Genomic DNA, 23946 nt, shown 5'->3' with positions numbered 1-23946 from the left:
ACAAAGGCCCGGTGGGGACAATCGGGGTGCGCGCCGGCAGGGTCTACTAGCTCCCAGCAGTACTCAGTGGTACCCCCAGGGGCCGGTCCCCCTGGGAGGGGCAGAAGCTCTCAGGGGTCACACAGCTGACAGGACACAGCCGGATAAGGATGTCGCCTCTGCTGAGCCGAGCTGGAGGGACCACCTGGGGGAAGGTGTTCTAAGGCACCCACACGGCGGCCCCAGAGTCCGGGGAGCCCTTCTCCTGCTGGGGACGCAGAAACGAGGCGCGGATGCCAGCGGGCACAGCCAGGCCCCCGCCCCCTGCACCCCTTCCTTGCTGGGGACAGCTCAGGTGTCCTTGTCTCCCGCCCCCAGGCTTCTCCTTGTCCTCCGCCGGGCCAATCAGATGACACGTCACCTGCCTGCCTTCTCTTAAAAAAATGTTATGTGAAAGGTCGTCTGGTTTGGATTTTAAGTTGTAACCGACGGTAGAGCGTGGGTCCTTTCTCACAAACCCCACCCTCTCACAACCAAAGAATTTTTATAACATTTCATTTCACTGAGGCCCTCGGAGGGATTAATTCCCTCAGGGAGGAGCAGGCGGGCTGGAGGCCCGAGGAGAGGGCAGAGAAGACACGGGGGACGCAGGAGCCACCCAGGCCCCAAAGCACAAGACTTCAGTAACCGGGGCACAGCGCCCTCGGCCCGGGCCCTCCCTCCCCTTCCCCCTCCCGTCCCCTGCCTCCCTGCCCTCCCCACGGGCCCGCCCCCTGCCCTGCCGCCCCCGTCCTCCTCCTCCTCTCCCTGGGTGTCCCCCCGCCTGCCCCCTAGCACTCCCTGGGCCCTCTGCCCTCCTCCGGCCCTCCCCTGCCCACCGACCCGCCCCTCCCGGAGCCCCTCCCGGAGCCCCTCGCGGAGCCCGCTCCTCCCCGGGCCCCCTGCCCCTCCCCACGGCTTGCCCCTCCTCTCCCCTCTGACCCGGGCCCGCCCCTGCCCCCCCTCCCGGAGCCTGCCCTTCTCCGTGCACCCTGCCCTCCCCTGCCCCCCTTCCCACCGGCCCGCCTCCTCCCCTCCCCCGCCCCGGGCCCGCGAGGTGCTCCCCGCCCACCCCGGGCTTCCCGCCTCTCTAGGCCGCTCCTCCCCACTCCCCGCCGATCGACGGCTCCCCACGCCAATCGGAGGCGCCCCGGCCTCGGCCCCGCTGCTCGGCGAGCCGGCCGCGCACGCGCCGCAGGCCGACGTGGGCGGTGGAGCGCCCGGGGCTTCGAGGGCGGGGCGGCCGGAGGAGCGCGTGGCCATGCGGGCCCGAGGGGACCCCGCCGCCGCCGCCGCCGCCGCCGCCGCCGCGCCCCACGTGGTAGGTGCCGGGGCCGCGGGGCGCGGGAGCCGCCTCCGCCCCTCCCCTTCTCCTCCCGTCCCCTGCCCCTCCTCCCCCTCCCCCTCCCCGCGGCGGGTCCGCACTCCCCCGGGGCTTGCTTGGGAGGGTCTCCGCCCGAAGCAGCCTGCAGCCCAGGAAGTTGGACGGAAATTCACGTTATGTTTTGTATTGTAGATCTCGAGAACAGGGAAGATACTTCTTTTTTTCTTTTCCTTTAAAGAATAATGTTTCCTTTAAAAATAAATATGTAAGTAAATTAGGTGACCACTTTTTTGGATAACATAAATTCGGGAAGGGTTATCCCTGTGTTGAATCAGATCCTCAGAGTAAAGAACTTGACTGAATTCTACTTTCAATCTATGAGCTTTTCAAAACCGTATTCGGATTTGTTATTTTTATAATCCTATCCATTTTCTATGTAGATGTAGAATGCACATATATGTACATGGATGTTTGTGCCATGCGTATGTACTATACACACCTGGATGACCTGTGTTTCTGTTTTCTTATTTAGGAATTTGTTCACTCCTCACTAGGGTATAAACTCTAGGGCTGGGAGGCACTAATTTCTATCTTTGGGTATTCTATAATTGCTTAACGTGGTAACATAAAATTAAGACAATTCCTGCAATGAGTTCTTTTGTTGGCAGTCAGGTTTCACTGGTTTTACTCCATACACTTTAGACATTTTTGTTTTATCTGGGCTATAGGAGAGAAGGACCGCACCAAACTCCTAAACTAAGTAGAGCAAAAGGACAGAGAGGTATATGGAGGTCACCCCCATTTTCCCAGCACCCACCCCATACTTTGTTAAAGCATGTGTCCAGGGACTTAAAAAGAGTTTTCTTGCAGTTTCTCTAACATAGTTTACCGAAAATGCTTACTCCACCGAGAAAAGGACCAAAGGTTATTTTCATGAGTGGGTTGGAAGATACACAGATGCTTGTTTCAACCAAAATGATGTTTCTGACCAGTGTTTGGAACGCACATGAATTTGTCATTGAATTGGGAAAATTTTTGGTGCCTCTCAGATTCTTGTTTGCTTTTCAAAAGTATCCAAAAGGATACTTCCCCCAATTCAGGGAAATCTAAGACATAATAAATCTTAGGCAGCAAAAGAACGTTAAGAGCTTGGTGAGAAGGAATAGGCACCTTCTGTTTTGGGGGACACATTCTTTCTCTGGAAGCCAGGCCTCCGCCTTTGGAGATGCTCAGTGGTAATGGGGAAGAAAATTAGAGTGGAGGAAAAGGCATTAGCTTTCACACGTGTATATGTTAACCCCTTTCTCTTGAATTGCAGTCTATCATCCTCCCAGTCCACAACGCCGAACCGTGGTTGAATGAGTGCTTGGAGTCTGTTTTGCAGCAGGACTTCGAAGGCTCCATGGAGCTCTCGGTTTTTAATGATGCCAGTAAGGTATTTGTGAACTTGCTTTGGTTATGTAGCCCTAGCATGAGTCACATCGGAGTGCTTTGAGAAAGTTTCCTGAACTGCCAATGTCCTCGTGCTTTCAGGATAAGTCTATGACTATCATTGAGAAATGGAAGGTGAAGCTGGAAGGTTCTGGTATCCCCGTGGTCATTGGCGGGCACGCTTCTCCTTCACCCCGAGGAGGTTAGTGACCCTGTTGTTTTATTATTCAACTGTAAGGAATGGTTTCTTATGACTTGTGTACTTAACCACCGTTAACCTTAACAGTAACACTGCCCGCTGTTTCACCAGCAAAGAAGGGTGCTCTGTACTAGCGGAGAATCCCAACCCAGGACACACAGGTTCCACCACAGCCACAGACCTGTCCAGAGAGTAAGGAGAGGAGGCTCTTTTTATATGGGGTGGGGGGTGGTGGGGAGGGGGGGGTGAATTGTTGTAAACAGGAAGTCCATTGGAGTAAGCTGGGAGCTGGAAGTGTGGTGGCTTCTCATTGGCTGGGCTGTGGCCACCTCCCATTGGCTGGGCTGTAGCTGCCTCCCATTGGCTGGGCTGTGGCTGTCTCCATTGGTTGGGCTGTGGCCGCCTCCCATTGGCTGGGCTGTTGCGGGGGTAGCAGGAAACCTTCCTTCCTGGAGCTGGGTTACTAAAGTAGTACCCACCTGTAAGGGGCATCTCTTCCTATTGGGTCTGCAGTTGGTAACCAGTGCTGGGCACAGAGCTCCCCCTGCCGGCCTCCTAACTCTGCTCCAAATAAGATTTTCTTTTATTAACTTTACTAATAATTTCGTTTTCAAATCCTGGTGAAAAGTATCCTGAATAATAAAGTTTATCACTTATTAAGAACCCAGTACACCTAAATTTCTTATTCCTTGGTAAGGATTTGAATGAGACCACCAGGCATACTTAATACTTATTCAACCTAACAAAAAGCCGTTGGGTGTTTTTATTTTTAATGTGAATGATCATATTATTGGTCACCTCTGCTGCTTAAAATTCATTTCCTGTGACATTAGATTTGTTTTTGTCCAATTTTTAAAAAATCTTATTAAGAACTAGCTTTTGGTTTCTTTGATTTTCTATATTCTTTTTTTCTATTTTGTCTGTTTTCTGTTTCCACTCTGATCTGTATTTTCTTCTGCTTACTTTGAGTTTAATTTGTTCTTTTCCTAATTCTTTTTTTTTTTTTTAAGATCTTATTTTATTTTAGAGGGAGAGTTCACAGGCGTGAGTGCATTCAAGTGGGGGGTGGGGCAGGGCCGGGGCGGGGTGGGGGGGTAGGGGCAGGGAAGAGAGAATCTTAAGCAGACTCCCCACTGAGCACAGAGCCCCAGTGACCCTGAGATCAGGACCTGAGCTGAAACCAAGAGTCCATTGCTCAACCGACTGAGCCACCCAGGTACCCCTGTTCTTTTCCTAATTCTTTTTTTTTTTTTTTTAAGATTTTTATTTATTTATTTGAGAGAGAGAGAGAACATGAGGAGGGGGTGGGCAGAGGGAGAGAGAGAAGCAGGCTTCCCACCAAGCAGGGAGCCCGACGGGGGCTCGATCCCAGGACCCTGGGATCATGACCTGAGCCGAAGGCAGACACTTAACGACTGAGCCACCCAGGCGCCCCATCTTTTCCTAATTCTTAAGTTGGAAGCTGAGGTCATTGATTTGAGACTTTTCTTCTTTTCTAATATAGGCATTTCATGATATAAATTCCCCTCTTACTATCACTTTAGGAACATTGTGATGTTCTTTTCATTTTCATTCTGGGTACACCTTCAAATTTTCTTCAAACACCTTCTAATTTTCTTTTGGCTTATTTATGGATTATTTAGAAGTATGTTAGTTTCCAATATTTGAGAGGTTTTCCAGATATTTTCTGTTATTGATTTCTAATGTAACTCTTCTGTAGTAAGAGAACATACTTTGTTTGTCTTGAATGTGTGGCCTATCTTGGCAAATGTTGTGTGCACTTGAGAAGGTTGTGTAGCTCTTGGTGTTGGATGGAGTTTTCCATAAATGTGAATCAGGTCAAGCAGAGGACAGTCTTGTTTAAATCTACCGTGTTGCTGATTTGGGGTCTACTTGTTCTGTCAGTTATTGAAAGGGGGCATTGAAATCTCTAACTCTGCACATTTGTCTATTCCTCTCTGTAGTTATATCAATTTGGGTTAGCAATATTTTGAAACTCTGTTAACATTTAGGGTTGTTATGAAGAATTAACCCTTCATCATTGTGAAATAACCCTCTTGATCTTGCTGATTTTCTTTGCTCCAAATCTACATTGTTTGATATTAATTTAACTGCTCTGGCTTTATTTTGACTAGTGTTAACATAATATATGTTTTCCATCTCTTTAAATTTTTAATCCATTTGTTGAAGGGTACCTCTTTTAAAGGGTAGCCCCTCCCTGTAGATTCTTGTAGACAGCAAATCCAGTCTGATAATCTTCACCTTTTAACTGGGTGTTTACATTAGTTACATTTAATATAACAGCTTTATTCATATGCCACGCAATTCACCCATCAAAGTATATAGTCTTATGGTTTTTAGTGTATTCCCAGATCTGTGCAGCCACCCCCACAGTCAGGTTTAGAACACTTTCATCACTTCACACAGGGACCTGGTGTTCTCCAGTCATCACCCTCCGTACCCTGCTCCCACCAGCCCTGCACCACCACTAATTAGGTTTCGTGTATAGATTTGTCTGTTGAGGAGATTTCTGCATATATGTTTGTAAGGGATGTAGGTGTGTGGTTTTCCTTTCCTGTGATGTCTTTAGGTATGGTACAGTGATGCTGGCCTCACAGAATTGAGTTTAGTGTTTCCTCCTTTTCTGTTTTTTTGGAAGAGTGGGAAGGATTGGTGTTATTCTCTAAATGTTTGGTAGAATTCATCAGTGAAGCCATCTGGTTGGAAGGGTTTTCTGTTTGTTTTGTTTTTTGTTTTTCTTTTTTTTTTAAAGATTTTATTTATTTATTTGACAGAGAGAGAGACACAGTGAGAGAGGGAATGCAGGGGGAGTGGGAGAGGGAGAAGCAGACCTCCCACGGAGCAGGGAGCCTGATGCGGGCCTCGATCCCAGGACCTGGAATCATGACCTGAGCCGAAGGCAGACGCTCAACGACTGAGCCACCCAGGCGCCCCATGTTTTTTGTTTTTCTTAAAGATTTTATTTGAGAGAGAGGGAGACCATGAGTAGTGGGGAGGGGCAGAGGCAGAGGGAGAAGCAGGCTTCCCACAGAGCAGGTAGCCCGATGCGGGCCTCGATCCCAGGATCCTGGGATCATGACCTGAGCTGAAGGCAGACACTTCACTGACTGAGCCACCCAGACAGCCCTTTTGTTGGAAGGTTTTGATTAATGATTCAATCTATTTATCTGTTACAGGTCTGTTCAGATTTTTTATTTCTTCTTGAGTCAGATTTGGTAGTTTATGTATTTCTACAAATTTGTCCCTTTTGTGTAGGTTATTTAACTGGTTGGTACACAGTTGTTTGTAGTATTTTCTTAGAATCCTTTCAAATTTCTGTTAGTCAGGTACCCACTTCCATTTTGGTTTTCAGTAATTTGAGTTCCCTCTTTTCTTGATCTGGCTGAAGGTTTGCCAATTTTGTTGATCTTTTCAAAGGTTTCATTGATTTAACCCCCCCTTTTTTTTTTTACTTTCTATTTTATTCATTTCTCCTCTGATCTTTATTATTTTCTTCCTTTGCTAGCTGTGTGTTTAGTTTGCTCTTCTTTCTAGCTTCTTAACATGTAAAATTAGGTTAGTGATTTGAGATCTCTTTTACGTAGGCATTCATAGCTAAAAATTTCTCTCTGAGCACTGCTTTTGTTGTATCCCATAAGTTTTGGTGTGTTGTGCTTTCATTTTCACTTATTTTTAGGGATATATCTCTAAGAATATCTAAGCATATTCTAGGAATATGTCTAAGGATATTCCACTGTTGCATAGAGTGTCTGTATGTATTGTTAGGTCTGCTGGTTTATAATGTTGTTCAGTCTTTATTACTTTACTGCTCTTCTGTCTAGATGGTCCATCCATTATTGAAAGTGGGGTGTTGAATTCTTCAACTATTATAGTAAAACTGTCTTTTTTTTTTTTTTTTTTAAGAATTCATCCGGGGCGCCTGGGTGGCTCAGTCGTTGAGCTTCTGCCTTTGGCTTAGGTCATGATCCTAGGGTCCTGGGATCGAGCCCCACATCGGGCTCCCTGCTCCATGGGAGGCCTGCTTCTCACTCTCCCACTCCCCCTGCTTGTGTTCCTGCTCCCGCTATCTCTCTCTCTGTCAAATAAATAAAAATAAAACCTTAAAAAAAAAAAAAGAATTCATCCATTTGAGAAAGAGAGATAGTGAGAAAGAGCACGGGGTGGGGGGGGCGGGGGAGAAGGAGAAGCAGGCTCCTCGCTGAGCAGGGAGCCCAATGCAGGGCTCCATCCCAGGACCCTGGGATCATGACCTGAGCTGAAGGCAGATGCTTAACCGACTGAGCCACCCAGGTGCCCCCAAACTGTCTTTTTCTCTCTTTCATTCTGCCAGTTTTTGCTTCATTTATTTTGGGGCTCTCTTGTTAGATGTGTATAGTTTTGTAATTGTTATGTCTTCTTGATTGAACCTTTTATCAATATAGAATGTCCTTTGTTTCTAGTAACAATTTTTGACTTAGGGTTTATTTTGCCTGGTATCAAATAACCAAGCACTCCAGTACTCTTTGGGTTACTAGTTGAATGGAATATATTTTTCCATCTTTTCACTTTTAACTCCTCTCTGCCTTTGGATCTAAAGTGAATCTCTTATAGACAGTATTTAAATGGATCATGTATTTTTAAAATTCATTCTCCCAATCTTTGCCTTTTAATTGGAGTATTTAATCCATTTACATTTAGTAATTAGTGACAAAGAAGGCCTTTTACCATCTTGTTGTTTTTATCTGTACATCTTTTCTTGTTCCATAGTCCTCCATTAGTGCTCTCTTTTATGCTTAATTGATTATTTGTAGTGTGCCATTTTGATTCTCTTCTCGTTTCCTGTTGCATGTATTTGTCAGTTATTTTCTTAGTGCTTACTGTGGAGATTACAATTAATATATTAAATTTATAACAACCTAGTTTGAATTAACACCAATTTAGTTTCAATAGTGTATAGAGCTCTGTCCCACACAGTTCTGTACCTCCCACTTTATGTTGTTATCACAGTTTACATCGATACCGTCCACCCATTGACATAGATTTATAATAATTGCTCAATGTATTTGTTTTTTTAAGTCAGAGAGGAAAAAATTCAAAGTAAAAATAGAACAATACTGGCTTTTATATTTATCCATGTAGTGAACTTTATTAGCATCTTTGACTCCTTTGTGTGGTTTCGGGTTCTTGTCCAGTGCACCTTGGTTACAGCCTGAGGGACGCCCGTGAGCATTTCTTGTAAGGGCAGGCCTGCTAGTGAAGAGCTCCCTCAGCACTTGTTTATCTAGGAATGTCTTAATTTCTCCTTCATTTTTGAAGGATTATTTTGCCAGATCAAGAATTTCTGTTTGTTATAGACCTAATCATACATACATATTGTTTTATACAATTGCTTTTTAAATCAGTTAAAAGAGGAAAGGAGAAATATGTATTTATATTGTGTTTTATAAAATAATTACTTTTGTTGTTTTTTGCTTTTGTTTTCGTTTTTTTGTAATGGATTTGAAGTACTCCCTGGAATTCCTTGGGGTCAATCTTTTTAGCCTAAAGAACTTCCTTTAGTATTTTTTGTAAGGCAGATCTGCTAGCTAGAAATTCTCTTTGTTTTTGTTTATCTGGGAATGTCTTAATTTCTCCTTATTTTTGAAAAGTAGCTTTTCTGGATATAGGATTCTTGGTTAGCAGTTTTTCTCTTTGAGTGCTTCGGATATGTTACCCCACTGCCCTTTGGCCTTGACTGCACTGAGAAGCCAGTTCAGCCACATTCCCCATTCCCTCTACCAGCTGCCTCTCACCAGAGCTCAGAGGGCCCTTGCACATAGACTTCTCCACACCCTATTGCAAAGGGCGTAGGGACAGAACGTTTCCCCACAAGCCAGGGCAAGGGCCTTGGGGGGAGTCTCAGTATTCTTGGTGATACCACACCCGAGGTAGATAATGTCTCTGTGCCAGGAAGGGCTGGGTGGAAGAAGGGAGACCCACTTTTGAATCTCACGTGCCTGGGCCTCAGCCTCAGCACCAGGTGCCTGCAGTGGGGATGCAAAGTGCTGATGTCCTGTGGCTCCCAGGAGAGTATGTACTCCAGCCTCCAGCTGGCGGGAGGGGGAGGGGAACCCTGTGTGCCTATCTGGGAAGGGGATTCCTCCTTGGTGAGGGATGGAGCAGGTCTTGGTTCAAGTACCACAGACTCGCACTGTTCTTACTGAATTTTAGTCATTATCCTCAGCAAATATTTCTTCAATTGCTGTATATCCTTGGGGCCGTTTCCAGGGATTGTAAGTGGTGGCTTTTTTTTTATGATGTCCACCAGTTTCTATTTAGGCAGTTCAGGCAATCTGTGGGGCTCTGCGTACTGTCATTCCGGAAGCCTAACTCCAATCAAAATTCTTGATGGTTCTATTTTATCTCCTGTTGGCTTAGTAGCTAGAATTCTGTTTTCCTATTTTAGTGATAGATTTGGGGTTATAGCGTACATCTTATTGTAATGTACAGCTTTCCACTGAGTTCAGCCTTTCAAACGTCCACCTGTATCTTTGCGTGTAGTGTAAGGATCTTACAACAGTATCCGGGCATTTCTCCCCTCTGCTCTTTATGCTTCTGTTGTCCTGCACTTTACTTTGCCTGTATTGTAAACCCCACAGGGTATCAGTGTTAACTTTAAAGAGACATACGAAATAAGAAAGAGAATCACATGTTCACCCATATAGTTACTATTTCCAGCTCTTTGCTTTGTCTAGATCCATATTTCCCTTTGCTGTCATTTTCCTTCTGCCCGAAGGACTTTCCACATTTCTTGTGGTAGCGATGAGTTCCTTCACCATTTTCATGTCTGCATCTGGCACCTTTGCATGTGGGCTGGTGGACCCTGTGATGAAGAAATGTCATCACAAGATGCACAGCCTTTCCTTTAGTTCCTATCTGCTGCCCCCAGCTCCCCTCGCGGACAGGTGAGCTTGCCCCTCAGGTAACCTTGTACAACTTCTGTCCTCCTGCTCTCTCTCTTGCTTCCCTTGCTCCCTTCTTTCCACCTTTCCATCTTCCTTTGTTCCGTGCAGTTCCTTCCCCTTTTCAGAGTGGGTGGGGAGAAGAGAAGGGGAAGGCCTGAGACAGCTGGTCTTCTACATTTGTGGGAACAGCCCCTCCCACCCTGATGGTACCTCTTCAACCTGATGTTCTTTTGCTTCGCGTAATGGAGGGAGGGATGGGCGGTCAGCTCACCTGAACAGTGGTGGCTAGAGAAAAGAACAGACCCCAGAGTTCTTCCCAAGTCAGCCCCTGTAATGTGGTGTTTGGGTTTCCTCCCGTGCCAGAGAACAGCCTCCTTCTGTCTCCTGCAGAGGCACCTTTAGTTTTAAGTCAGGTGTTCAGAGTCTTATGATTTTCTTCTGTTTCGAAGGCACTTCTAGTACTGGGACTAGGTAGGTGGGGTGGGGTGGACTCCTGGTTTGTTCTTGCACTATCTTATCCAGCTCAGTTTCTTACATTATCTCTGATTTGTATTAAGCATTCTAATCCTGAATAAGTATTATTGTTTTGTTTTGTTTTTCTAATTTATACTTTACTTTTCATATTTTTTATTGGGATAAGAAGTCTAGAAGAACAATGTGGAATCCTATTACTGAATCCTTATATTGTTCCTGACATAGAGGGAATGTTCCTAGTGTTTCAGTGTTAAGCATGGTATTTACTATTGCTTTTTAACAGATGCCTTTTTTGAGTTAACTTGTGATTCCTAACTTAGCCTTCGGAAGATGAGGGATCAGTATAGAATTTTATTAAATGTCTCTTAGGTATCTGTTAAGGTGATTGCTTATTTGTTTCCCCTAACATATTTATCATAGTAAGTGATTTTAGTATTGTTCTTAACAATGAACAGTGCTAGAACTATCAGCAATGACATGGTAGTATTTTTGTACAATTATTCAGTTTCCTTCAGGATTTTTCTATCTGTGGACATGTGGAAAATTGATCTGTAGCTGTTGGGTGCTTGTTTAGTGTCTGGCTTAAGGATAAGAGCAGAATGCCTTGGGCTTGCTAATAGAGCATTTTTGTAAGCAGTAATTGTGTATTGTAGCTCGCCAATCTTTGTCTCAACCTCCCATATAAACTAGCCCTACAGCCTGGGTACAGACAGAAAAAAGCATTTACTCATTCTCACAAATGTCTGCTTTGAGTAATAACAATTTTTTTTAATACCAGCATGTGATAAAAAGAAGTTCAGGCATACAGAATGGTCTACAGTGAAACACAGAAGCCTCACACCCTAGAAGCAACCAGTGTTTTTTGGTTCTTAGTTGATTTAATTCACATAGTGTCAGTCAGTACTCACTGAATGAGGAAATGTTCAGCCACTGAAGTGTTCCACGCTGCACTTCTCATTTCCCCTGCAGGGATTTTGTTTGTTTTAACATGGTCACATTGTCAGGGTGCATAATCTCCACACTCTATTCTATAACTTGTTTTATGTGCTTTACTGCTAAGTTGATTCTGACAGGTGCAGCTCACCGCAGACCAGACCGTGTGGTGAGTTAGACTCAGAACTGAGACCCTCTGCTGTTGGCTCTGGGCTGTGCCCAGGGGGCTCCCAAGTGTCAGGATCTGTGGGGCCTTTAAAGACCTTCTGCCTTATTCTCTTTTACTTTCTACATACCTGCCGTTGTTTGGGTTTTTCCCCCTTCTCTTTTTCTTTTATTTAGTTTTCATTTTATATGTTCCTTTTTTGTGTTGCTGGAGTACTCCTTGAAGTGCATTTTCCGTATCTGGCATGTAGATGGTAAAATATTTGGAGTTTTTACATGTCTGAAAATGTCTTCATTTTGTACTTAGGCTCAATTGACAGTTTGGCTAGGTATAGAATTCTAGGTTCCAAAATCATTTCCCTTAGAATTTTGAAGGATTGCCTCATTATCTTCTGGTGTCCTCTGGTTTTGTTAAGAAATCTATGTCAGTCTGACTCCTTAAAGTTTTCTTTTCTGAAAGTGTTTAAGATTTTTCTCTTTATGTTTTGAGTTTTGAAATTTTATAATGCTGGGTCGAGGTGTAGTTGCTTTTCATGCACCCTCTGTTTTTATACTGAATGATTAGCTTTGCATTCTTAGCTTTAATTGTAATATATTGGGTTTCCTTTAGCTTCACTTTAAAGTTTTTGTATGAGACCTGAAATTAGCATGCCCGCATACCCTGCTGGGTTGAAGGAGGAGGTAGGCCAGATGATGAGGCTGGAACTTGTGGACAGGCCCCTGCAGCTTGTAGGAGTTTGTCCTTTAAATAGTGGGCCTCAACTTTGGTTGCATGTTAGAAGTGCCTGCGAAGCTTTGGGAGCCCTGATGCCTAAGCCCGAGTCCCACCCTAAGATATTCCTGAGTCATTGGTTTGGGGGCCGCCGCTGCACTGAGACTGTGGACGCTTCCTAAGAGATGCTGGGTGCATCCACAACTGAGGACCACTGCTTCAAAATAACCTCAGGAGTGGTGTGGCGTCAGCCCCACTCCCTCGTGGGCTTGGTCCTCAGGGAATCTTATAGCTCTTGTGCTATTTCAGGGGTGGGCAGGGTGGAGGTTGGGGACCCAGAGCCAGGGCTGTGTTGGCTCTGCTCTGAGTCCTGTTCAGACTGGCGTGTGACTCTCCTGTCAGGGTGGGCAGGTGGGGGTCAGGGTGGAGGGTAGGGTTTATGCTTCAGCAAGGCTCTCCAGAGAGGTGTGAGTAGGAGAGACGTCCACTCTTCCCAGACACTTCTTGCCCTCAAAGTCCTTTCATCCTGTTTCCTCTCTCTGCTCTTTTCTGCCAGTTTTGGTGGTCAGGTGGTTCGCTTCCGATTCTCAAGAGTGTGCCCCCAGCATGACCTCACAGAGTTTGCGCCTGACCCTGGAGGACTTGCTGGTTTGCTCAGAGTTCGCAGAGGACATCTGAGCCCAGGCTGTCTCCTCCTGAATTCCTGAGGGTCCGCCCTCGCACAGGGCTAACCTTTCTCAACACTGGCTCTCCACAAAGCAGTGTGCCACTCCATGGGGGCGGCTCAGACGCCCGTCCTCCCAGCACCCTGCCGTCACCTTTGGCAGCTTCCTGCCAACACTGAGGTCTGTGTTCCTGGGCCAAGGAGAGGGAGGGTGTTGGTGGACCTGAGTTAAGTAGTTGAGTTCACGGAATGAAACAGAGACAGAGAGTGCCCCAGCCCCACACCACATCCCTCACAAACAGCACCCCATATCCTACTTAGGAGAGCAGGAAAGTGTAGACGTATTTTAGAAAAAATTTAAAACCAGAAATAGTTGTTAAAATTGGTCATTTTAAAAGAAAACTTTTTCCTAAGTTTATATTGGAAGACCACACTCTTTGGCATTGCCTCTTGGTGGCCCTGCCGCCAGAGGACTGGGGCAGAGGACCGGGCGGCAGGCAGCCAGGCTGCGGCGGGCCCCACCCTCCACCTCTCTGTGCCTTGGTTTCCCTTGCAGGCAGCAGGTGCACGTGCCCACTGCCGAGAAGGCATGGGTGCTAGAGCCACTCAGTTGCTGCCCCATTCTTGGCATCCTGATCTTCACCGTTAACTCATGCATCTGGAAGACACTCCGTTTTTTTACCCCAAATTATTCCTTGTTTTCATTGTTGGAAATAGAAAACTTGAAAGAAATCAGTTGTTGTAGAACATCTATTTCAGCTTGCTTCTGAGATATGTGTAAACAAATTGTGGTTTCTGAAACTAGTTTTAATGTCTTTTTAAAATATTCTTTAATTAAGATGTTTTGCATCTTCCGTAGTTGATAAAGGAAGTCGAGGGCATTTTGGTGATGGTGTGTCTTTACTTGTCTAATCTCCACTTTATTTTTTTTTAAAGATTTTATTTACTTATTTGACAGAGAGAGAGACACAGCGAGAGAGGGAACACAAGCAGGGGGAGTGGGAGAGGGAGAAGCAGGCTTCCTGCCGAGCAGGGAGCCCGACGCGGGGCTCGATCCCAGGACCCCGGGATCATGACCTGAGCCGAAGGCAGACGCCCAACGACTGAGCCACCCAGGCGCGCCTAATCTCCATTTTAAACACATTTTGTTTTTTATAAAATATTTTTATAGATTAGATATAACGAGTCATATCACATTTGTATGTATTTTGTCAATAACAAAAAATCAGTTGTCATAGTGTGAAGAAATGAAGCTGTCGTGCTGTCATTTTGAAGGGGGCAAGGCAAATTCAGGGGGGCCCTGCATTCCAATTATGGAACGGAGTTAATTTGATGACATCTGAAAGAGCGTATTTTCCTACAAAGATATTTTCTGAAATAGAGAAAGTTATGTCGACTATTGGATAACATAAATCCACAGTGTTTCCTTTTTCAGGAGTGCTGAGTTATTTAAATTGGATTAAGATTCATTTCTTATTATTTCATATCATAACAGAGCAAAACATTTCTTAAAAATGCGGTCACTTGCTAAAATGAAAACACAACACAATTCTGTCCTCTTCTCTCCAAAGAGTGAGGATGGCTGCGTTTTTCCTGCTGTGACCATGACAACCGGCTCCGTCACAAAGGGACAGCCTCCCTGGACATCAGGCCCTGGCACAAACATTTGACTTTCTTCAAGGCAGTAATATTAAAGCAAATTCCTTGTCTTTGCCAAACATAGGACTCATTGTGAGGAACTTCCAGCTTCCTTAGTGAGACATGTTTTCCTTCGTTATCCAAATTCTGGTTTGATTTTTCCCCTTCTGAAACCTGACTCTGCTAAGCAGCTTTTTAAACAGAACTCCTGGTAATTTAAGTGTGGTTGTGGACTGTCTCTTCCCGTTTGCGTCTTCCTCGTGCAGCGCTTTGGTTTTGATCCCAGGAGGCCTTTCCTGGGCCTGCCGTGCCCGGTGACAGAGCTTTAGCCACAAGTGTGTCCTTGCAGCCGCGAGACCATCCCTGGGCCCTCGCCTTGCTGCGCTTCCTTCTCCGCCTGTTACACCGGTGGTTCTTGGAGACCTGGGACCGCTCTGCTAACTGGTTTGGGTTGGCTGAGCTCTAGGATTAATGCTAGAGACTGAGCTGCCGCCTTGTGTGAAAACAGCCTGCACAGGGGTACTGCCTTGGGCCGCAGCCTGGGTGACCTGAGCAAGGCCATGTCCCTGCTCCTCTGGCCCAGCAGGACGGGCACTGGGGCTGCGATTTGCTCAGAGCCGGTGCCTGGAGCGGCTGCCTTCTCTCCCTGCCTCAGAGACCCTGTGCTTGGCGTGGAAAACCAGGGAGGGCTCCCGTGTGGCCTGAGGCAACGTATTGCTGTGTCCCTGGCACCAGCGAGACGTTCTTCAGTTTGCCTGAGCTGGAGTACTAGAGGGATTTACTGCTTTAGGTCTGCACACATCTGTTTCAGTTTGTGTGACTTTTCTCCGTTGCCCAAAATCCGTAACTGGCTGGTTAACTCGATTCGGGTGTTGGTAACTGCTTTTCTAGGGAGGTGTATCTTGTGCCCCTTGAGGTCCCCTCGGCCCCTCTAAATACCTCCTGTAGGGCGCCTGGGTGGCTCAGTTGGTTAAGCAACTGCCTTCAGCTCAGGTCATGATCCTGGAGTCCTGGGATCGAGTCCCACGTTGGGCTCCCTGCTCAACGGGGGGTCTGCTTCTCCCTCTGACCTTCTTCTCTCTCATGCTCTCTGTCTCTCATTCTCTCTCTCTCAAATAAATAAGTAAATAAAATCTTTAAATACCTCCTGTAACCTGCCCCGGCCTCAGCACCCGAACTCAGCTGCCTCAGTGCTGATTTCTGCGGCCGCTCCTTACTCAGAAAGCTTACCGGGCCAGGCGTGCCCTCCTGCCTGCCTCCATGGCCTGCTGTTCCCCACACTGCTGGGCGCACTCTGGCATCTGCTCTTTATCAAACCCTAGAGGCCCCAGGCGCCCTCTTGCCCCTTGTCTTCATAAGCCTCCTGGTACTTCTCCAGCACTGTTCATCCCGTGCAGCCAGAGATCATCATTTAACTTTTTCCAACTCAGTTGCAATCTCTTTGAAGGCAAAGTGTTTCTAAAACATTTATTAAAACATAACATCCATACAGAAAAGTGCACTTATCATAAATGCCAGTTCAGTTAATTTTCTCAAACTGAGCACGCCGTGTAACCAGCGCCCCGATGAAGAGCCGACATCACCAACCCTCAGAGGCCACCCCCCGCGTCCCTTCTAGTCCCTGCCCACTTCCCAAGGCAACCCCCTGATTCCAGATGAATTTGCTGCCCTTGAACACCATGTGGACATCACGCACATGTGTGTGCAAACCAGGGTTGTTCATTCTCATCATGGTATCTTCTCAGCTTTTCCGTTCTACGTTGGGGACCATCACATCTTGGTGAACGTGTGGGGGTGTTCTTTGGGGTCTGCACCTAGCAAGGGAGCTGCTGGGTCATAGGGTATGTTCATGTTCAGACGTGATGAACACTGGCAGTGACTGTAATTACCACTGAGGGATGCGTTCAGATAACTGCTCATGGTGTCCAGTTCAGTGAGCTTTTACCAACCGATCACACACGCGTTACCCCCTCCCCAGGTAACCATATCTTGACTTTTATCAGCATTCCTGACGGCATCTACTCAAGCACTTCCATTCAGGGACATTTTGATTTTTTCTTTTTAATATTCCCCCCGGCTTAGCTTAGTGTTATACTCAGTAAATGGTTGCTGAATCTGTTTTCCTCCAGCGAGCAATCCCTCCTTAATACGCTGGTCCCATGTGGCCTCTTTGCGTCTCAGCCCCTAAAGATGGAGCTCTGTTTTCCATTTGCTTCCCTTTCACTCTGTCTAGGGCTGACCTGGTTTTTTTTACCTGGTAGTGTACAGTGTTGTTAGCTCCTTGTAGTACCATTACCCTAAGTTCTAGGAAAGAGAAGACCACTGAAAATTGAATTACAAAAGAGTTTTTGTCTTTCTTTTTTGAAACAGTTGGATATTCTAAAAATCAAGCAATAGCACAAAGCTCAGGATCTTACCTTTGCTTTTTGGATTCGGTAAGTAAATGTTTTATTTAAAGTGTGTGTATACGTAGGGGTTGAATAATTAAATGACCTGACATTTTAGTGTGGTTCTTGAAAATCATTATTCTAATATATAATGATCAGACTTAAAAGTTAAGGTTCATGGGCTCTTGCTGTTAAATTGCTATAGCACTGAATGAGTTAATTTTTAATAAATAGAATTATATAAAAATGCAGAATTGCACAACAGAATCACATAAACTGGGAAGACATGGACAAACAGTTGATGAACAGCCTTAGATAAGATATAATGCACACAAGTGATAAGAAAGCACAGAAAAGGATTGGTGGTGGGTCTGTCGGGAAGGACGGAAGGACAGGCGTAGGGGGCCAGAACAGCCGACTGCAGATGGGCTTTAACATACCTTTTGGTCACTTGTGGCCAAGGAAACAAAAGTTACATTAGTGAGATACGAGTTTTTAAAAACCACATTAACAGGGTTTTCTGAAGTGCAGATAGTCCATATTTGGAAAGTGTGAATTGGGGGTGCTCAGTGGCAAAGTTAAGCATTTTGTATCAAGAACTTAAAAAATGCTCATGCCGTCGACTCTAGACTTCATTTGCAGGGATCTCAGAAATTCTGAAAACGATTTATGTGCGGTCGGTATATGGGAATTACTATGTTTATAAAGCATCTTCAGTCACGTGACGAAGGATTATGACAGGTGAACAAGAAGCATAATTGCATAGATAGCGTGTGTTCACCCGTGGATTTTCTTGTTACTTACTTCATTTTTTTTTTAACGATTTTTATTTATTTTTTGAGAGAGAGCAAGAGTACAAGCAGGAGGAGGTGCAGGCAGAGGGAGAAGCAGGCTTCCCACCGAGCAGGGAGCCTGATGCGGGGCTCGGTCCCAGGATGCCAGGACCATGACCTGAGCCGAAGGCAGTCGCTCAACGACTGAGCCCCCCAGGCACCCCTTATTCCTAACTTTAAAACACACTTTAAGAATGTCTGTCTGTCTGTGGTCTCCCTTCGGGCTCCTCTGGGTCTGGGAATGCAGGGCACCCACCTCTTCTGGGCATTCCTTGGGTAGCTGCTGTTGGTGTTCGCGAGGTTGGCCGTGGCTCAGAGTTTCTGCTTGTGCTGAATTCACCTACGAACCTTGTCATCTCGTATAGGCTTAGCCTTTTCCTTGATTGCCAGGACCTTCTGTACAAGGTCTGGGTCCACGGCGAGGTTTGAGGAGATTGTGTGCCGATGTGAGCAAGCGGCGAAAAATGGCCTCTCAGACGGCCCTGCTCTTGGGACAAACCCTGGGGCTGCAGTGCCTGTCCTGCTCCTTCGGTGTCTCCAGTCTCTTTTTCTGCCTTTTTCTTAGATAAAACTCCCTCTTGTTCCCTCATCTTGCAGGCCTGGCTCCGGGGCCTGTTTTCACTCTCAGATGGTCCATCCAGCAGTTTCCTAAGCAAAGACAGTTTTTCCACCAAAGACAGCTACACCCACCACATAGCAAAGTGTGCTTCTTACGGCCTTTGGGTGCAGGGAGGTGGCGATTTTCTGTTGCTCCTTTAGGATTGCTCTTTCTGAAATACTCAGGAAGCTCCCAGCGGCGGGACTAGGAAAAGGAGAGAGGAGGGCTAAAGACACCCTCTCCTCTCCGGTATCCTCCAAGGCTTTCTCTGTGTTCGCTGGAGAGCAAGAAAGAAAATGAAGGAAGGCCAAGTTGGACCGGGTGGAGCCCGGTTTAGAACGGTGAGAACCGCGGACCAGGGAGGCTCCTGATAAAGCTACTGATGGATGTCAGCACAGCCACCACCGGGCTGGCGGAGGGCAGGGTGGACGACCAGGTCCTTTCAGTGGCGGGCAGGGACAGAAGGAGCAGGTCAGACACCTGGCCTGGTCAGTCCCAGAAACTGTGGGGAGGGAGGTGGCGGGGGAGCGGTCAGAGCCGCAAGGGCCAGGAGAGGAAGGCTGCCAGATTGCACATCACCGTGTCTCCGTCCTGGGCATGGGCATCAGAGAAGGATGGTGTTGCCGAAGTCTGACCAAGGAAGACTTGCCCCCACTCTAGAAATGTGAATTGTTCTTGGGGTTTAGGTGAAATAAGTCAGGTAAATTTTGGTGAGCTTTGCCCTGGGATTGGCACGACCGCCTTGCTGTACTAACCAGGGCAGGGGTGGCACAGTCCATCGCCTTCCCGGTGGCTGACGGGCGTGTCTGCCTGCGAGGGAGCTGGGGGCATAGATGGGCAGGTGCATCTGGTTCATTTAGGACCTGGTTGTTCCCGGCCATGGGTGGGGTAAGATAAGCAAACAAAAAAGTCTGGCTTTGAAGAAGGTAGCCTTTAATACGTGCATCGTGACAGGGACTTGAATTCCTGGGCCCTTGAGGTGAGCAGATGCGGCGTCTGTGGAAAGGAGAGCTTAGAACTGGGCTTCATCCAGGGGCCCTGCTTTTCTGAGAGCGTCCCTTCCGAGGGGACCCCCACCACTTGCCACCACAGCAGAGAACCTCTGCCTGGCCCGCTTCCCCTGGGCCCCTGGCAGCATGGTCTCTGCATCAGGAGCCTGTGAGTCAGCACGAAGCTGTGTGTCCTGCCACAGTGCCTGGCAGGGGCTGCAGGCCCGAGGGTTCCCGAGGGGACCGCCCGGGAGGGAGACTGGGCCCGCGCCCCGCACGGGACGCCCGAGGGGACTGCCAGGAGGATGCCCCATCTTCCCGGAGGTGGGTTGGCGCCCTCAGTGAAGGACAGACAGGCCGTGCATCTGTGCTGCCCTTGGGTGTGGGGCTGCGCCCGTGTCTGACCACGCCTGCGTGCCTCTTCTCTATGCACCTTTGTTTTATTTGTGTCGTTTCTGATCTTGGTGGGTTTGGTTCACTTCTAATGCTCACTCATTACTTCTCAGCCTTTCTTTGTACTTTCTCGCGTAAGGTTTAGGACGATGCCTTCTCTTCTGGGGACCATGTGGGTGCCCCCAAGTCCTGAATATAGTGACTCAGGTATTGTCACCTTCGTAGCTCCCAACCTGATTTCTTCATCTTTAAATGTAGACCTCGGGATCTCGGGGCAGAGAACTGAGTCCGTCACGAGTCTCGGTTCAGGACGCTCACGCCTGTTTTCGAGCGGGGCCTGTTGGTCTGCTGTACCCGCGGCTTGGCAGAGGTACTGGTCTACGTGCCCGTGAACCTGCCGTGCAGGACTGGAGCCGGCCCGGCCCTCTGACCGCGTCCCCCAGCACGCCTGCTGCACGCCACGTTATGACCCTGCTGAACTCTGCTATTCGCACTGAGCCGAAGAAGTCAGTTAAAAATTTCAGTGTTTTTATCTTTATGCAAAGAGTATCAGGCTATGTAATATTTTAAAACTCTCGTTGTTAAGATCCATCAATATTGTTGTTACGTATCTTTTGTAGATCAGTTTTTAAAAACGGAGGTAAAATTTATATATAGTGAAATGCACGATTTCAGTGTGAAAATTATATACAAAGTGAACAATTTGGTGAGTTTTGACAGCTGTGTGCGCCCGTCAAAACCCCGGTCAAGATACGGAGCGTTTCTGTTGCTCAGAACGTCCACTGTGCTTCTGCTGGACGGCACTCACAGGTCTCAGATCTGCAGGTGACGTCTTACAGGACGCCCTCTTGTGTGCAGCTTTTTGCTCCACGGTTCTCTGTGATATTTTGTGTGTCGATGGCTTATTCTTTTTTTATTATCTGTTGTGTGAATATGCCACGATTTGTTTTACGCTGTACTGTTTATTGACATTTGGGCAGTTTCCTGTCTGGGTTATTTTAGTGAAAGCACCACAAACATTCTTATGGAAGTCCTTTTGTGGATGTGTATTTCCATTTCTCTTGGGAAAATACCCAGGGGTGGAGTTGACTGATCACAGGGTAAAGGTACGCTTCCCTGCCAACCACAGATGTTGCTCTTGTGTCCGGGGCGGGGGGGCTGCTCCACCTTCCCACCCCTCGGACACTGTTGGTCTCAGTCTTAACTATTCAACAGGTGCAGAGCGTGTCTTGTTGCAGCTTTGGTTTGCATTTCTCTGGTGCCTGGTGGTGATGTGCACCTTTCACGGGTTTAATGGCCATTCGTTTCTTCTGTGAAATGTCTGTTCAGATCTTTTGCCTGTTTTTTTTCAGTTGGGCTGTTCGTCTTGTTATTAGAAGACGAGTTATGCTAGTTCTATATTTTGGATGCAAGTCTGTTGTCAGATATTGTGAATACTTTCTCCCATCTGTGACTTGCCTTCATATTTAATGTCTTTTGATGAACAGAAGTTCTAAATTTTGCTGAACTCCAGTGTATTTTTTTCTTTTGTAGTTAATTTGTTTTTCTAAGAAATTTCTGCTTGCCCCAAAGGAGAAGCGATTCTCTTATATTTTCTTCTAGTAGCTTATGGTTTTTATTTTGTATTTAGCTCATTATCCATCTCGTATTAATGTCCGTATGAAGCAGGACCCAGGGCTAATTGGTCACAGCGCCCTTTGTTGACGACACTGTCTTTTCTTTGCTGAGTTGCCTGATGCCCCTGCTGAAAGTCAGTCGGCATGCCAGCATCCATCCTGCTGCTCTGCGGTCTGTGGTGTGCATTTGGCCCGCCACGCAGCAGGGCACGGGCAGATAGACCGCGTGCTCACGCACCCCCCCGCCGGGCGCCCAGCTGCTTCCAGCTCTTGCATGAATGACGCTGTTGCGTTGCACCGTGTCGCGGAAGCCAGAGCTCCTGTTGGGTGGGATGCTGGCCCCAGGGGTGCGTGACCATCTGACCGAGGGACACCGCGCTGCTCTCACGCGGCTGCAGCCCTCGGAGCCCGGGCCGTGGGGTCCATAGCCTCCCAACACTTAGCACCATCAGCCTCTTAATTTTTGCCGGTGCCTCGCTGTGTTTCCATCTGTGCTTCCCGGTTGTAAATTGTGGTGAGCACCAGCTCACCTTTTTGCCCACTTTTCTTTTTCAAACTTAGAGAAAAGTACAGAGAACTCGGCTTTGCGGTCAGCATTGCATCTGTCACCTCGAGCCTTTGCTTCCTGCCAAGAAGGACGTCTCCTTCCAGCAGAGCAGGAGCACATACAGGACGGACCCTGCACGCCCAGCTTGTTCATGTGTCACCTGAGGCCTGGTCAGGACCACATGCTGGAGTTGCTTGTCTCATGTCCTCCATCTCCTCTGTCTGGAACATTCCAAAGCCTGACTTTCCTCACCTTGATGTTTTGGAAGGTTCCAGGGCACTTGCAGACTGCCCTCTTTAAAACTCAGGTTGTCTGATTTCTTCACGACGGTGTTAGGCATGCATCTTCGTGCGGGACATCTTGTTACTTGTGATTTTGATTTGCCCCATTCCTGACGGTGCTGTCTCTGGTCACCCAGTGCAAGTGGCATCTGGACAGTGGAGCTGCGGCAAGCCCTTACGAGCTCTCCTGTGGATTGCCTCTTCTTCGGCTGGCCTTTGCTGGTGGGCATGTCAGGGTCCACGGGGAGCGGGCCCCTGGTCAGGAGAAGATGGTTGCGGTCTGCAGCGAAGGCAGGCTCCGATGGTACAACAAAATAAAATGTTTTTGCATGAAGAAGGCTTCTGAGGCCTCTTAGCCTGGGTTGCATTTTGACTTGTTGGCCCCTGGGACGCAGGCAGATTGCCGCATTTAAAACTTAGAGTGCTTATCGTTAGGAGCAGCTCCCAGGCTGCAGCTCTGCCTGGAGTTCATTCATTCGTGTGCCTGGTGCTGGTGGGGACAAGGGGTGCAGCCGTCAACAAAACAGACCGGAGGGCGCCTGGGTGGCTCAGTTGGTTAAGCGACTGCCTTCGGCTCAGGTCATGATCCTGGAGTCCCTGGATCGAGTCCCGCATCGGGGAGTCTGCTTCTCCCTCTGACCCTCCTCCCTCTCATGCTCTCTGTCTCTCATTCTCTCTCTCTCTCAAATAAATAAATAAAGGGCGCCTGGGTGGCTCAGTTGGTTAAGCGACTGCCTTCGGCTCAGGTCATGATCCTGGAGTCCCTGGATCGAGTCCCGCATCAGGGAGCCTGCTTCTCCCTCTGACCCTCCCCCCCTCATGTGCTCTCTCTCTCTCCTCTCTGTCTCAAATAAATAAAATCTTTAAAAAAACAAAACAAAACAAAACAGGAGAGCAAAAGCCAATGTCTCCATGGCGACATCGGCCCCCCCACCGCTGCAGACCCTCACGCACTTTCACACATGCAAGCCAGGCCCACATCCCCTGCAGCTTCTCAGCGATACCCTTGCCTCTGAGTGCCGCCAGCACACGAGGGGCCTCACCCCTTGGCCTGCTTGTGGGATGCCCTGTGGACAGCACTCACCAGTTTGCACACGCCTGCCATGGACGGTGTGCTGTGGCCTGGGCCTTCGCAACTCAGGAATCTCCTGCTTAGAAGAGGATGTCATGGCAGCGCTTAAAAAACGTGTGTTGCAAAGCTTGAGGAGCGCAGCTTCCACGTACTTACTTAGCTGTTCTTTGGCATCTTTCATCAGCATTCTGTAATTTTCAGGGTACCATGATCACGTACACATGCTGTTAAGTTTGTGCTGACATGCCCTTTTCTTTCAAGCAGTTGTAAACGGACATTGCAGTCTTAATTTCTACGTTCACTTGTTCATCATTACGGCAAAGAAGTATGGTCATTTTTATGTACTGATCCTGCAGAACTCCCTTTTAGCTCTAGGTTTTGGGGTAGATTCCTGAGGACTTCCTAGACAGACAATCACGTCTTCTGCAAAGAGGGTGGTTTTATTTCTTCCTCTCCGACCTCTGTGCCCTTCACCCCGCTCCTGCCTCCCAGCACCGCATAGAACTTGTGCTGAGTGAGGGCAGCACCCTTGCCGTTCTGGGTCCCGCGGGGTCCACTCTGTCCTGGCTGGCTGACAGCTTTCCTCGTGCATAGGTACTGGGTTTTGTCAGACGTTCTTTCTGGGTCAGTTGGGATTTGTTGGTTTTTAAAACATGTTACTGAAGATTTATACGATTTTTTCCCATGGTTTTGGAATTTGGAATTTTTCTGATTGTCAAGAATCATTC

The 23946-nt window shown here is 47.5% G+C and overlaps 1 protein-coding gene across 17 annotated transcripts in view; it reads left to right on the top strand.

Moving 5' to 3' along the window:
* The first annotated feature begins 1126 nt into the window (after positions 1-1126).
* B3GNTL1 (UDP-GlcNAc:betaGal beta-1,3-N-acetylglucosaminyltransferase like 1) overlaps positions 1127-23946 on the top strand; it is a 136000-nt gene continuing 113180 nt past the window's right edge. For 10 of the 17 annotated variants that reach the window (XR_010408725.1, XR_010408724.1, XR_010408722.1 and 7 more), the window contains exons 1-4: positions 1127-1339; positions 2661-2777; positions 2876-2975; positions 16873-16937. Coding sequence is in view for 5 of the 17 variants with exons in the window: in XM_045888197.3 (XP_045744153.1) it covers positions 1280-1339; positions 2661-2777; positions 2876-2975; positions 16873-16937 (342 nt within the window). In the remaining 12 variants the exon portion in view is untranslated. Of the gene's footprint in view, positions 1340-1505; positions 1608-2660; positions 2778-2875; positions 2976-16870; positions 16938-23946 lie in introns of those variants that run through there. The other 7 variants (XM_064583415.1, XM_064583416.1, XM_054510622.2 and 4 more) reach the window with 7 other exon arrangements.

The sequence above is a fragment of the Mirounga angustirostris genome, unplaced genomic scaffold (assembly GCF_029215605.1).
Source record: "Mirounga angustirostris isolate CCGP_5_RB_7025 unplaced genomic scaffold, mMirAng1.0.hap1 SCAF_17, whole genome shotgun sequence".
NCBI classification, from domain to species: domain Eukaryota; kingdom Metazoa; phylum Chordata; class Mammalia; order Carnivora; family Phocidae; genus Mirounga; species Mirounga angustirostris.
Note: the sequence above shows the minus strand (reverse complement) of the source record. Positions and strands in the feature narration are given on the sequence as shown.